The following is an 11,485-nucleotide window of genomic DNA, read 5'->3' as shown; positions in this document are numbered from 1 at the left end:
AAAAGATAAGATGTAGAGGAGATGAAGCAGCCATCAGACTGTTCAGCAAGGAAACTCAAACAGGGACATTCTGATAATAATGTAACCTCAAACCCCTTTTCTGCCCTGCCCTTATTCTCAGCTTATTCAGCTATCAACTAAATTAGAACTTAATTTTGCTTTTTTTTTTTTATACAGTCTACAAGAAATTACAAACACAAGTCCCAGCCCTTTACACTAATTGTGTGTGACACTTCTGACCTAACAAAGCCTCTCTCCCAGGACTCTAAAATTCGATGAAGTGAGACCATGTGTCCATACAATTGAGGATCTCCTTCAAGGGCCTGTGGCTTGCCAATATTTCAACAAACTGCACCTTCCGTTCAGAACGGAACACGAACTCCCAAAGCAGTCCTTCACCACAGAGGGCTCAGATCCATGCTTTCATTCCATGTCTTTCGGACAATTCGTGACTGGTCTGTTCCGTTTCCAACTCTTGCTTGCTAAAACATGCTTAATAACATCTTTCTAAATTCTTCATGAGAACCCCCTTCCTGGAAACGGAAGATCGCACCGCTTCTCGCACGAGTACCATGCCCCAGTCGCAGCTTCCCACCCTTCTCTAACCCGGACGATTTATTTTCCTAATAGCTCACATCTATGCATCAGGTAAAGGCGGACACGCAAACGAGAAGTTATGGCACAAAATGGAACAAAGGCTAGACGGGATCAGGGAGCTACGACCCTCACCTGCAGGCAAAAATCTGACCAGTTCAGTCTCCGCACCCTTCTGTTTTCGAGCCTTTCGGCCGGGCCCACGCTTCTCCTTCTTCGTAGGATCCAACTTGCGCCCCATGATAACTAAAGCAAAGAAAAACGCGGGAAGGCGACGTTGTGGATGCTGAAAAGGGAACGCAGGCTGTAGGTTTAAGGATATTACCAGGGAAGGGGTACCGTCCGGCCCAGGACCACTACTCGCGACCCGATGGCCCCCTCCCTCCAGGCTCTCCCACAGGACCTCGTCACCACGCCCCTCTCGGGAGGCCCAGGTCGAAACCCTGCTCCGCGATCCTGCAGACGCACCTGAAGGCTCGGCTCGCCTAGACCTGGTTCCGGCAGACCCGGCGCCTCCAGCCAAGGCAAGCTCCACGTGCACTCGGGGAAGGACTCAGAGGTAGCACACCGCGAAAGTGAATCGCGCACGCGCAAAAGCGCCCGCCAGCGCCCCGCCTCTTCCGGCCGCGGCACCGGAAGGGACCTAATCCAGGGACACGCCCCTCGCCCGCTCGGGCGGTTCAGAGAGGGAAACGCGGGGCTCTGCGGTCGGCTTCTCTCTGCCCTAATTTCGGAAGGTGGCTCCTGCTCGCTACTCCCGAGGTCGCACGCTCCTTCCACCTAGAACCGCAACTTGGTCCTCCCCCTCGCATCCTAATTGCCTTAGCCCGCAAGATCGCGCGGTCCCACGCCTCCGTCCTCCTGTTCCCTAAGTTTCTTAGAGGCGCTTTCCTTAGAGTTAATCCTCCCCTCCGGCCCCTTTCTCTTAGGAGAACGTACTCGGCCGGCCCTCCTTCAAAGCAGAGTTAAAGACGGTACAGGGAGATGGATGGCTTAGCGAATAAACGCGCTTGCCTCCGAGCCTGCCGAACTGAGTCTTTGAGTACAGGACCCACCCACCCAGTGGGCGTCGAGCACAAACTCCTACAACCTGCTCTTTGACCTCCACGTGCACAGTAGAAACGTGGATAAATTAAATAAGGGAGTGGCAGTTCTCTATAATCTCAGCCCTCTGCAAGAAGCAGCTGACTCTCGAACTTGAGGGTATCCTGGAATTCCTGGACCCAGAATTACACGAAGAAACCCCATCTCAAAAAAAAAAAAAAAAAAAAAAAAACAAAAAAAAAAAAAAAAAAACAAACCCAGAAAACTTAAAAAAAAAAAAAAAAAAAAAAAAACAGTAATAAGAGAGATGGCTCAGAGATTAGGAGCACTGATTGCTCTTCCAAAGGTCCCGAGTTCAAATCCCCACAACCACATGGTGGCTCACAACCATCTGCAAATGAGATCTGACGCCCTCTTCTGAAAACAGCTATAGTGTACTCATAAATAATCTTTTTTTAAAAAAACAGTAATAAATAATAACAAAAGATGAATCGCTAAGAAAAATTATTAGGGTATGGTTAACACATCCTTAATTCCCACACTTGAGAGGCAGGGGCCGGCAGTACTTAGACTCTGGTCTCCAAAGATTTATACTTACATAATTACATATTCATGCATATGTAGAAAATATTTCCATGGTAGAACACTTGCCCAATGTCTTCACAACTGTACGAGGCAAGTGACTACCTCCTGCAGGAGGGCTCTGGGAACAATTTGCTAGAGGTCAGAGCCTATAAACGGACTGATGACCCAGAAGCCTCGTTTGCCAGATTGTCATCCTGTCAGGAGCACAGACACACAGACAGCTGTCTTCCAGGATAAACCAGTTCCTGGGGTACCTGGAACCCACACTCACCCACACAGAACCAGATCACTAAAATACAAGGAAACTTTTATTTTCAGTTCTCATCAAGAAATTTGCTGTGGTTTTTTTTATGCTTTTGGCTCTTTTTCTTTCTTTTTTTTTTTTTTTCCTCCAACTTTATTTAGCTGCTCAGGGGCTGGAGCCACTGGGTTCCTGGTATGAAAAAGATGCCAACAGAGGTAGCTGTGTCTCACCCAGGGGCCGGCCCACTCTGAGTACCCCCAAAAGGAGAAAACACAAAGTAAACCAACAAAATAAAACCAAAAAGAGGAAGAAATTCAGATCATTTTCTTCAAGCCTGGCAGAACCCACAACAGTTTGTAACAGGCGCACAGTGGGGAGAAGCCAGGGTCCAGAAGGCAGTCAACCCACGGCTCCTTGCATGTGGCGGACAGGCGGGCGGGCGGGCGGGCACTGCGCTGCTACTGCTTGTCTCTCCAGCAGGAAGGGCACCATTGCCTCTCCCTCCCTCCCTGCCCCAGTGCACGGGGCTGTTCCTTTACAACTCAGAAGATGGGTAGAAGGAAGGCAAGGGTCTCTCTGGCCCCCAGGGGCAGCCGGGACAAGAGAAAGTGAGGAAGGTCACTGCTCAGTGGTGGAGGTGGCTCATCACTCTGGGTCTTCACTGCTGCTGGGCTACCTGCTGCGGGGGAGGTTCTGGCGCCCTGTTTGCCAGGCGGCTGAGAATGTTCCGCTCTGACATCTGTAACCTCACAGCGACCGGGGGGATGCGGGCAATGGTGGCTGGGAGCCGCGTCACATCAGCTTTCATGTCACTCAACAGTTCCTCCAGCTGTTTCAGGACTGCAGAGGGAAAAAGAAAGAGAGAGGCCGTGAGCTGTGGTAGTCAAGGGCACAGCTGTGGCCCACAGGGCTGGTCGGCACGCCAGCATACACAGGATACGCTCTTGACACTCACTTGATCTGGCCTGCCCACACAGCTATTCCTCCAGTTCTAGTTGCAAATGGCTCTGCTCTCATAGGCTGGCCTGGGACTTCTGAGCTTAGGTTCTGCCCTGCCTCTTGAGTCCCTGTGACATAGGCCACCCACAGCTGGCTGATTCTTGTTTTTAGAACCACCAAACTTTAGTTCATTATTCCTTATCATTATTGTCTCCGTTTTTTCTTTTTTCTTTTTTTTTTTTTTTATGGTTGGCTTCAAACTTCCTATGCAGCCAAGCATGAGCACATCTCATGGTATTCCCGCCTCCCAGTGCTCCCAAGCTGGGAGCAAGGCAAATGTCCAAAGAGCTGTTTTTATTCTCAGCACGAGGGATCAAACCAAGCTTTGGGCTCCTCCACTTGAGACACTCAGTTCCTACCATCTCCTCTCTGCATCCACACCTTTTTACGTCTCCAATGCCCCCCACTACATTTATGACACCCACCTTTTCCTCATTTCACCCTCCACCCCCTCATAATGCTATGCTCAAAATCTCAATAGACTTAAGAGTTCAAAGAAAATCGCTGTCCTTGATTGCCTGCAAAGAAAAGATCCTCAGCTCACATCCTAAGGTTCCAAACAGGCTCAGCAGACAGTATGGAAATAAGCCGTTTATGGATGCTGGGGAGGGGAGAGTGGAGAGGAAGGTGGAAGGAGCAGGAGGCAGGGGAGCCACTGGCGACCTTTGTGTAGGACTGCATTGGCCGGCTTATTCCCTGCCATCGACTCCTTGGACAGGTGCTGGTGACTCTCTGCCAAACACTCCACCTCAGCGAAGCGGGTGTTAAGGGCCATAGACGGGTGAGAGGGGTCCTCGGACATGTTCAGGTAAGCTGCCCTGCGAAGCTGCTCCTCGATCACCAGGGCTTGTTCTAAGAGCTGCACATGGAGAAAGAAAACAAGAGGTTGGACTGACTGATGGCCACGTTCTCACTGCTGGGCTCACCTCTTCCTCCAGCTAGCAAGAGCCTGTAAAGAAGTTCCAGCTCCTCCACACTGTTCCTCACCCACCGACTTCAACATGCCAGCACCTCCTACCCACTGGAAGTCCACATTTTTAACACTGTATTTTATGTATGAGTGTGCAGGACCTCTGAAAGAGGAACCAGTTATCCTAACTACTGAGAATCTCTCCAGCCCTGGCGATCAGTCCACACTTTTTAGATTCTCAGAGAAATCATAAGGACTCAACTTAGAAAACATACAATTTATATAGAATTAAAATTATGGTCTGGGGAGATGGCTCAGAGAGTACAGACCGTGCAGCAAAGCCTAAGGACCTGCATTTGATGCCCAGAACACCAACTCCACAAGTTGTCCTCTGGCCTCTTACACAGGCGCGTGCAGCCCACGCCTCAGACTCACAGCTGTAAATTAGTAACGCCTTAGATAATCATTCCTGCTAGAGATGTTAATATTTTGTTAATTTTCTTCCCAATTTTTTCTATGTATACATATTTTACATAACAGTCACATTATATTCATGATTGTATGACTGAAACGCATATGGTACTTCTGCTCTTCAACACCATGGGAGTGACAGGTATAATTTTGACTCTCAAATACCTGGGAACAGCTGGGGCTGTAGGCAAAATCCAACACCACTACTAACAAAAGTAGTTGTTATTTGAGGCAGGATCTGAATCTGTACCTCTGTGTAGCCTGAAACTCACTTGTAGACCAGGCTGGCCTCAAACTGGCTAAAATCCACTTATCCAACTGCTGGGATTAAAGGCAAATTGTTGTTTTGTTTTGTTTTGTTTTGTTTTTGAGACAGGGTTTCTGTGTGTAACAGAGCCCTGGCCATCCTGAAACTGGATTTGCAGACCAGGTTATCCTTGAACTAACTCACAGAGATTTGCCTGCCTCTGCCTCCTGAGTGCTAGGACTAAAGGCATGCACCATTACACCCAGGTTTTTCTTAATAGTGGCACAGTAACCTAGCCTATGGACACAGGAATCAATCAGGTTATCTGGGTTTCTTTAAAAAATAAAATAAAATGCAGTCTCAAAAACCCAATTACCAGGCAGTGGTGGCAGACACACCTTTGATCCCAGCACTCAGGAGGCAGAGGCAGGCAGATTTCTGAGTTCAAGGCCAGCCTGGTCTGTCTACAGAGTGAGTTCCAGGACAGCCAGGAGTACACAGAGAAACCCTGTCTTGAAACAACAACAACAACAACAACAACAAAACCTCTGGCCTTGAATTCACAATGTGGCCAAGTAAGAACTTTAAATTCCTGTTCTTCCTGCCTGTAATATCCTATGTTCTGATATTACAGGCATGCGCACCACATGCTGTTTCATGAGGTGTACTGGCTTTGTGCCTTCTAGATAAGCTCTGTAACAACTGAGCTATATCTCCAATCCCAGTTCTTTGACTTTGCAAAGATAGTTTCTCAGCACCCCGAGGCAAAAGAACTGTAAGCAAGAGGCCAGCCTGGGTTACTTTGTAATAGACCCTGTCTCAAAACAAACAGACCCCAACATCATAAACACATAATCTCATTGTTACTGCTTCCATTAACTTGGAGTACAGCTCAGTAGCAGAGCACAGGTTAACACACACTCCTTGGTTTCAATCCCAACAACAAATATATTTTGCTTTTATTAGATTATTCAGTCTTGTACAAGTCTCTATTACTAAAGGCAATCCTACGGTATTTTTTGTTTTTTTTTTGGTTTCTCGAAACAGGGTTTCTCTGTGTAGCCCTGGCTGTCCTGTAACTCACTTTGTAGACCAGGCTGGCCTCGAACTCAGAAATCTGCCTGCCTCTGCCTCTCAAGTGCTGGGATTAAAGGCATGTGCCACCACGCCCGGCAATCCTACATTCTTGAAGGCTGTCGTTTTACATGCACATTTCTAAAATATACTCCAAGAGGCAGAACTTTTTAGTTCAAGACAGGCTCTCTTTACATAGCCCTGGCTATCCTAGAACTCACTCTGTAGACCATGCTATCTCTACCTGAGAATGTATTTAATTCCTAAATTACAAAGCACCCATTGTTTGAAGGTTCTGTCCCTCAATACTGAAGATCACATTCAAGGCCCAGGCTAGTGTGGTGGAACTAAGCTACATTTCTACTAAGTATTATATTTAGTTTGTTGTTACTGCCAAGCAGGTGGTTTTTGTTTGTTTTGTTTTTTTTTGTTTGTTTGTTTGTTTGTTTTATTGTTGTTGCTGTTTTTGGTTTTGGATTTTCTAGACAGGGTTTCTCTGTGTAGCCCTGGCTGTCCTGAACTCTGCAGACCAAGCTGGCCTCTAACTCAGGAGTCCACCTGCCTCTGCCTCCTAGCACTTGCATAAACAAGTTCCAATAAAACTTGCAGGCAGATTTCTGAGTTCGAGGCCAGCCTGGTCTACAGAGTGAGTTCCAGGACAGCCAGGGCATACAGAGAAACCCTGTCTTGAAAAACCAAACAATAACAACAGTAAGAAAAAACCTTGTGTTTGTGGATGGGAATTTCATGTAATTATTAAAAAGTAGCATGTATGAATCTTATGTTTACTTTTCCCATAGCCATTTATATGTAACATAAAACTTAATTCTTAGCTCTTGGGTTAAGCAAGAGCTAAGAATTAAGAGCTCCAGACCATGAGCAAGGTTTAGTCCCTAGACGAGAGTTGATGGACTTAGTTATGAGTTGGATGTGTAGTTAGGAGGGGCTGACCGCTTCAGCCTAAGTCACTGAGAAAGGCGCTCGCTCGAGTGTGAGCAGAGCCTGTAGAAAAAGGGAAGTTGAGTTTTAGGAAAGTTGTTGGCATTTCTCACAAAACAATGCCTCTTGAACTGCCTCCTGTCCCGCAGTGGGGTCTAAACCTCAGCATGTGAGGTGCTGCTTGGTGCTGCGGACATCTCTTGAGAAAGTGTTTATAAAACAGCAGCACTTAGGTACGGTGTCACATGCCTGCCACCAGCACTTGGGAATTTGACGCAGGTATGTAAGAACAGGGCCAGTGTAGACAACTTAAAAGACCTGCAGCAACACATGCCTGAAATCTCAGTATTTGGATAGTGGAAGCAGGAGGATCAGGAGTTTAATGTCTTTAGTCTTCCTTAGTTAAATCATTTGAGGCTAGCCTGGACTACAGTGGAATTTGTTTCTAACAACCCTTCCTAAAAGCCAAGGCTAAACCTGTGGAATGCTCATAACCTGAGGAGTGAGTTGGTGAGAAAAACACAACATGTAGACTAGAAGTAGATGTCTGGACATAAATTAGTAAATTTGACTGACTACAAGCCAATGAAAACAGGCCTGTTCTCAGTGGGTCTAGGAAAGAACTATTGGGAACAGTATGTTGGTAGCCTCTGCCTATGATCCCACTGCTTTCGAGGACAGAGCTGTGGATTTGCACAGAGGCCATAAGACCCAGTAAACATTACTGACTTACTCTCTGCCTTTTTAACAGAAATGTTTCGTTAACCCCACAGTAAATCACAAAGCACAGAAATCCTTCGGTGTTTTCTTATCTTTAACTTTCGCATCTCTGGCTTTCTGGAACATGCCCTGGCCTCTAGCTCTTAAGCCTCCCACCACTCCTCAGCTCCCTGTGTTCATACCCAATAACAACCTCTAAAGTCTTTCATGTGCTGGCCCTGAAGAACTTTCCTGGGACATTTAGTAGCCTGCTCCCCAAATACATACAATGCCATCCACTTGAAACTAAATGCTAAAAACCACCATGCTAATCTGTTCTTATGTCCTTGTGCTCCTCAGTGCACAAGTAAAGGTACAAATTAACTATATACATTTCCTTTTACCCCCAAATACACCCAGCTTAGAAGACCTGCATCTATTTCCATGGTTTCCTACTCGATTGATCCTTGCACATGCAGGGCATACGCAATAAATAGCTGCTGGACACTTGAATGAGGCTGTCTGTAGGATGCTCGGAAGAGAGCTCACTGGTATCTCCTCTTTGCACCCAGCCTTTCCCTTCTTTATCCACACGAATTCCATGATCCAGAAAAAAGGACTCCAGCCCACTCATAGCCCTAGGTCCTCAGGGATCCAGTTCAATCCCTCCCCTAATTTTGCTAAACACCCCAACCTACAGAGTTTCCCATCAAACCCACTGACCTAGTCTGTGCCACTCATGCACAGCCACAACTCTTGAATAGCTCATAAAATCAACCCTTTTCTTTCTTTCTTTTTTTTTTTTTCCTGTTTGAGACAGGGAGTATGTAGCCTTGGTTGGCCTGAACAAAACTCACTATGTAGACTAGATTAGCATCACGCTCACAAAGACCTGCCTGCCCGACTCAACCCGCACATCTATGTGTCCTGATCTCTGCTAGCTGGTCACCTGGAATTAAAGGAATCCAAAAAGGCGAACTACAGGTCTAGAAAGATGGTTAAGAGCACTAGCTGTTCCTACAGAAACCCAGGTTCAACTACCAGCATGGACAGGGTAGCTCACAACCTGCTGTAACTCCCCTGACCACTGCAGGCACCAGGCAGACAAGGTGGACAGATATACATGAAAGCAAAACATTAATAAATATAAAATAACAATATAAGTATCTTGGGGGAGGTGCAAGTGTGGCTGAATGAGTGGACCCTCCTTCACAGAACCTTCTTTCTGTAGAGACCTTCAGAGCCACATGAGGGCACACCTGTCTCATTCTGCTCACCTTGAATCTTCGAGCTAAAAATTTATTCTTGATCTCTAGAAAATTGCCACGATTCATTTCACCCTTGAAAGGCTCATTGAGGATGGCATACCGTGGGTCATTCTGGATGTCCTGCCACCGGGCATAGCCGTGGCTATTGATAAAGAGCTCAGGAAAAACAAAGGAACAAGAGCCTCAGACTAAACCTTCAGACCCCTACACAAAGACCCCAGACACAACTCAGGCAAGGATACTTTATAATGCCCGCCAGCAGCCAGTAGTCATGGCGACGGTGCCAGATCTCATAAGTCTTCTTAGTGACTGTGGCTGCCCGCTCTTCATTCTGCCACAGGGAATGCAACTCTGAGGAGGAATTTAGAGGAAGGTTAGAGTGGAAAGGAAGACAAATAATCTGGGAGAATTTAAATTAAAAAAGAAAAAGTTAGGTGTGCAGATAAGGCGGTGGACAGTATATTTTACATACGGAGTCCCAGGCAAGCCAAAGCTACAGTGAGACCCTATCTCCAAAAAGAAAGTGTCTTCTGTCTGTCTGTCTGTCTGTCTGTCTGTCTGTCTCTCTCTCTCTCTCTCTCTCTCTCTCTCACACACACACACACACACACACACACACACACACACACACACACAGACAGAGAGCCAATCTATCTCAGTATGGTCCAGATCTAGCTCGCTAACATAGAACCCAGAAGGACAAACAATCTGTACCAAGTTCCCACTCTGCCCTGATTTCTGGCAAGAAGCCCAGCCCCTCTGGACCCTCGTTCCGTACCAGTAAAACCACCATCTGCAATGTTGAACATGAAACGCTGTTTGATGTTTTTCTTCTGTTTCTCATCACTGAGATCCTTGGGAGTTTCTCCATTCTGAAGCATCACCTCCTTTTTCTCTTCCTCCTCCTTCTTCTCTTCTACAGGATACACCAAAAAACAAAAACGTGAGCTGCAAATGAAAACCCTGTAGGCCCTGCCCATAGCACCGCCTTTTCTGTCTGTCTACCTCCACCTCCACACTAAGTCTCTCAGACCAGGACAAGGCGTCACAAGCCAGCTCCCTAACTACTAGATTTGGAAACAGTCATTTATCTTGGAATAAAATGTCTATATAATAGATAATAAGGCAGGTGTGGGCTATGGTCTTAGTCCAAACAACCAGCTTTCCTCCACACTGACCTTTGTCTTCCACCACGATTGGGGTCAGGTCTACCGCAGACTTCTCCTCTACTTTCTCCACCTCTGTAGTACCTGGAGAGAAGAAGGCACTGAGAACACCCTAGTGACAGAGCTACCTCCGGCCCACACTGCTGCAACAGTATTACACACCTACACTGCTGTAAAGAAAGAGTTTCAAAGATGTCAGAGCTAAGGATTACTTAGAAGCAAGGGTCCCAGCTATATCACGTCCTCCTAATGGTTCAAAAGCCTAGAAGAACTATAGAGTGGCCTGCAGTTACTCATATTTACCTTTGGGCTCCGTCTCCATAGGCTCCTCTGTTCTCTCCTTCACCTCTGCCTTTTCCACTTTTTCCTCCCCCTCAGGAGGCTCGGCAGGAGCCTTGTCATCCTCAGGGGCACTGGCAGTAGCAGTGGTAGTGGCAGGGGCAGTGGCAGGGGCAGGGGGCTGTGTACACTGCAAAGGAACAGGAGACAGAGGTGAAGCAAGTGCGCAGGCACTTCAGAGCCATCTGTCAACGGAATGGCGCCCAGTCACCCTGCCTCTCACCTCCACAGTCGCCTCAGGGGCTGTAGATTTAACTTCCTTCTCTCCTTCAGTGCTCTCTTCTTCTTTAAGGGTATTTTCCTCTATTTTTATCCCATCCTCTGCAGACCAAAAGACAACCAATCAGGAAGGCCCTAGGTCAGAGGTCATGTCATGCTGTTTGTCTCCTAGATTGTCCTCTCGTGCCTTTAAGAGCCAGCCCTATTCTTAGGACAGCCCTCCTAAACTGAGAGGTAAATCGCTGTGTGTCCTGCCAGACGACCCTGTTAAGACTGAGCACAGGGTAGCAGTTATAGGCACAGGACAAGATTTTTGTAGAAGGAGAAATGACATGACAGCAGACGTACCAGCAGGCGGCACAGGCGCAGGAGTGTTGGGCTGTGTGTCCCCTGGTGTGGAAGGTGTAGGAGTCTTGGGAGAGGGTGAACCTGGCTGAGACATTTTTTTGTTTTCCTCTACTTCAGCCAGTTCTGGCATGCTCCAGCGTCCATTAACATGTTCAAACTCCTGAACCTACAGCAAGGAATGACAAGTTCAAGACTCACTTCCAGCTACGATTACTTGTCCTCAGTTTCTCTACTTTAAAAATGAAAAGCAGGGCTGGTGAGATGGCTCAGTGGGTAAGAGCACCCGACTGCTCTTCCAAAGGTCCTGAGTTCAAATCCCAGCAACCACATGGTGGCTCA

General features: G+C 47.2%; 2 protein-coding genes and 1 non-coding gene across 3 annotated transcripts in view; all 3 read right to left on the bottom strand.

The window, feature by feature from the left end:
• The window catches only part of Nop2 (NOP2 nucleolar protein), a 13,166-nt gene extending 11,985 nt beyond the window's left edge, over positions 1-1,181 (bottom strand). Inside the window, exons 1-2 of the mRNA XM_021190392.1 lie at positions 1,063-1,181; positions 730-840 (exon numbers count right to left, since the gene is read on the bottom strand). Of these exons, the coding sequence (XP_021046051.1) occupies positions 730-835 (106 nt within the window). The 5' untranslated portion in view covers positions 836-840; positions 1,063-1,181. The remainder of the gene's footprint in view (positions 1-729; positions 841-1,062) is intronic.
• A 1,332-nt stretch (positions 1,182-2,513) lies between these two features.
• The window catches only part of Chd4 (chromodomain helicase DNA binding protein 4), a 35,519-nt gene continuing 26,547 nt past the window's right edge, over positions 2,514-11,485 (bottom strand). The window contains exons 30-38 of the mRNA XM_029535297.1: positions 11,147-11,312; positions 10,803-10,900; positions 10,544-10,709; positions 10,253-10,324; positions 9,853-9,990; positions 9,317-9,425; positions 9,084-9,216; positions 4,130-4,325; positions 2,514-3,307 (exon numbers count right to left, since the gene is read on the bottom strand). Coding sequence (XP_029391157.1) covers positions 3,126-3,307; positions 4,130-4,325; positions 9,084-9,216; positions 9,317-9,425; positions 9,853-9,990; positions 10,253-10,324; positions 10,544-10,709; positions 10,803-10,900; positions 11,147-11,312 — 1,260 coding nt within the window. The 3' untranslated portion in view covers positions 2,514-3,125. The remainder of the gene's footprint in view (positions 3,308-4,129; positions 4,326-9,083; positions 9,217-9,316; positions 9,426-9,852; positions 9,991-10,252; positions 10,325-10,543; positions 10,710-10,802; positions 10,901-11,146; positions 11,313-11,485) is intronic.
• On the bottom strand, positions 10,971-11,106 carry LOC115063544. The gene has a single exon (XR_003843390.1).

This window comes from Mus pahari, chromosome 2 (assembly GCF_900095145.1).
Source record: "Mus pahari chromosome 2, PAHARI_EIJ_v1.1, whole genome shotgun sequence".
NCBI classification, from domain to species: domain Eukaryota; kingdom Metazoa; phylum Chordata; class Mammalia; order Rodentia; family Muridae; genus Mus; species Mus pahari.
Note: the sequence above shows the minus strand (reverse complement) of the source record. Positions and strands in the feature narration are given on the sequence as shown.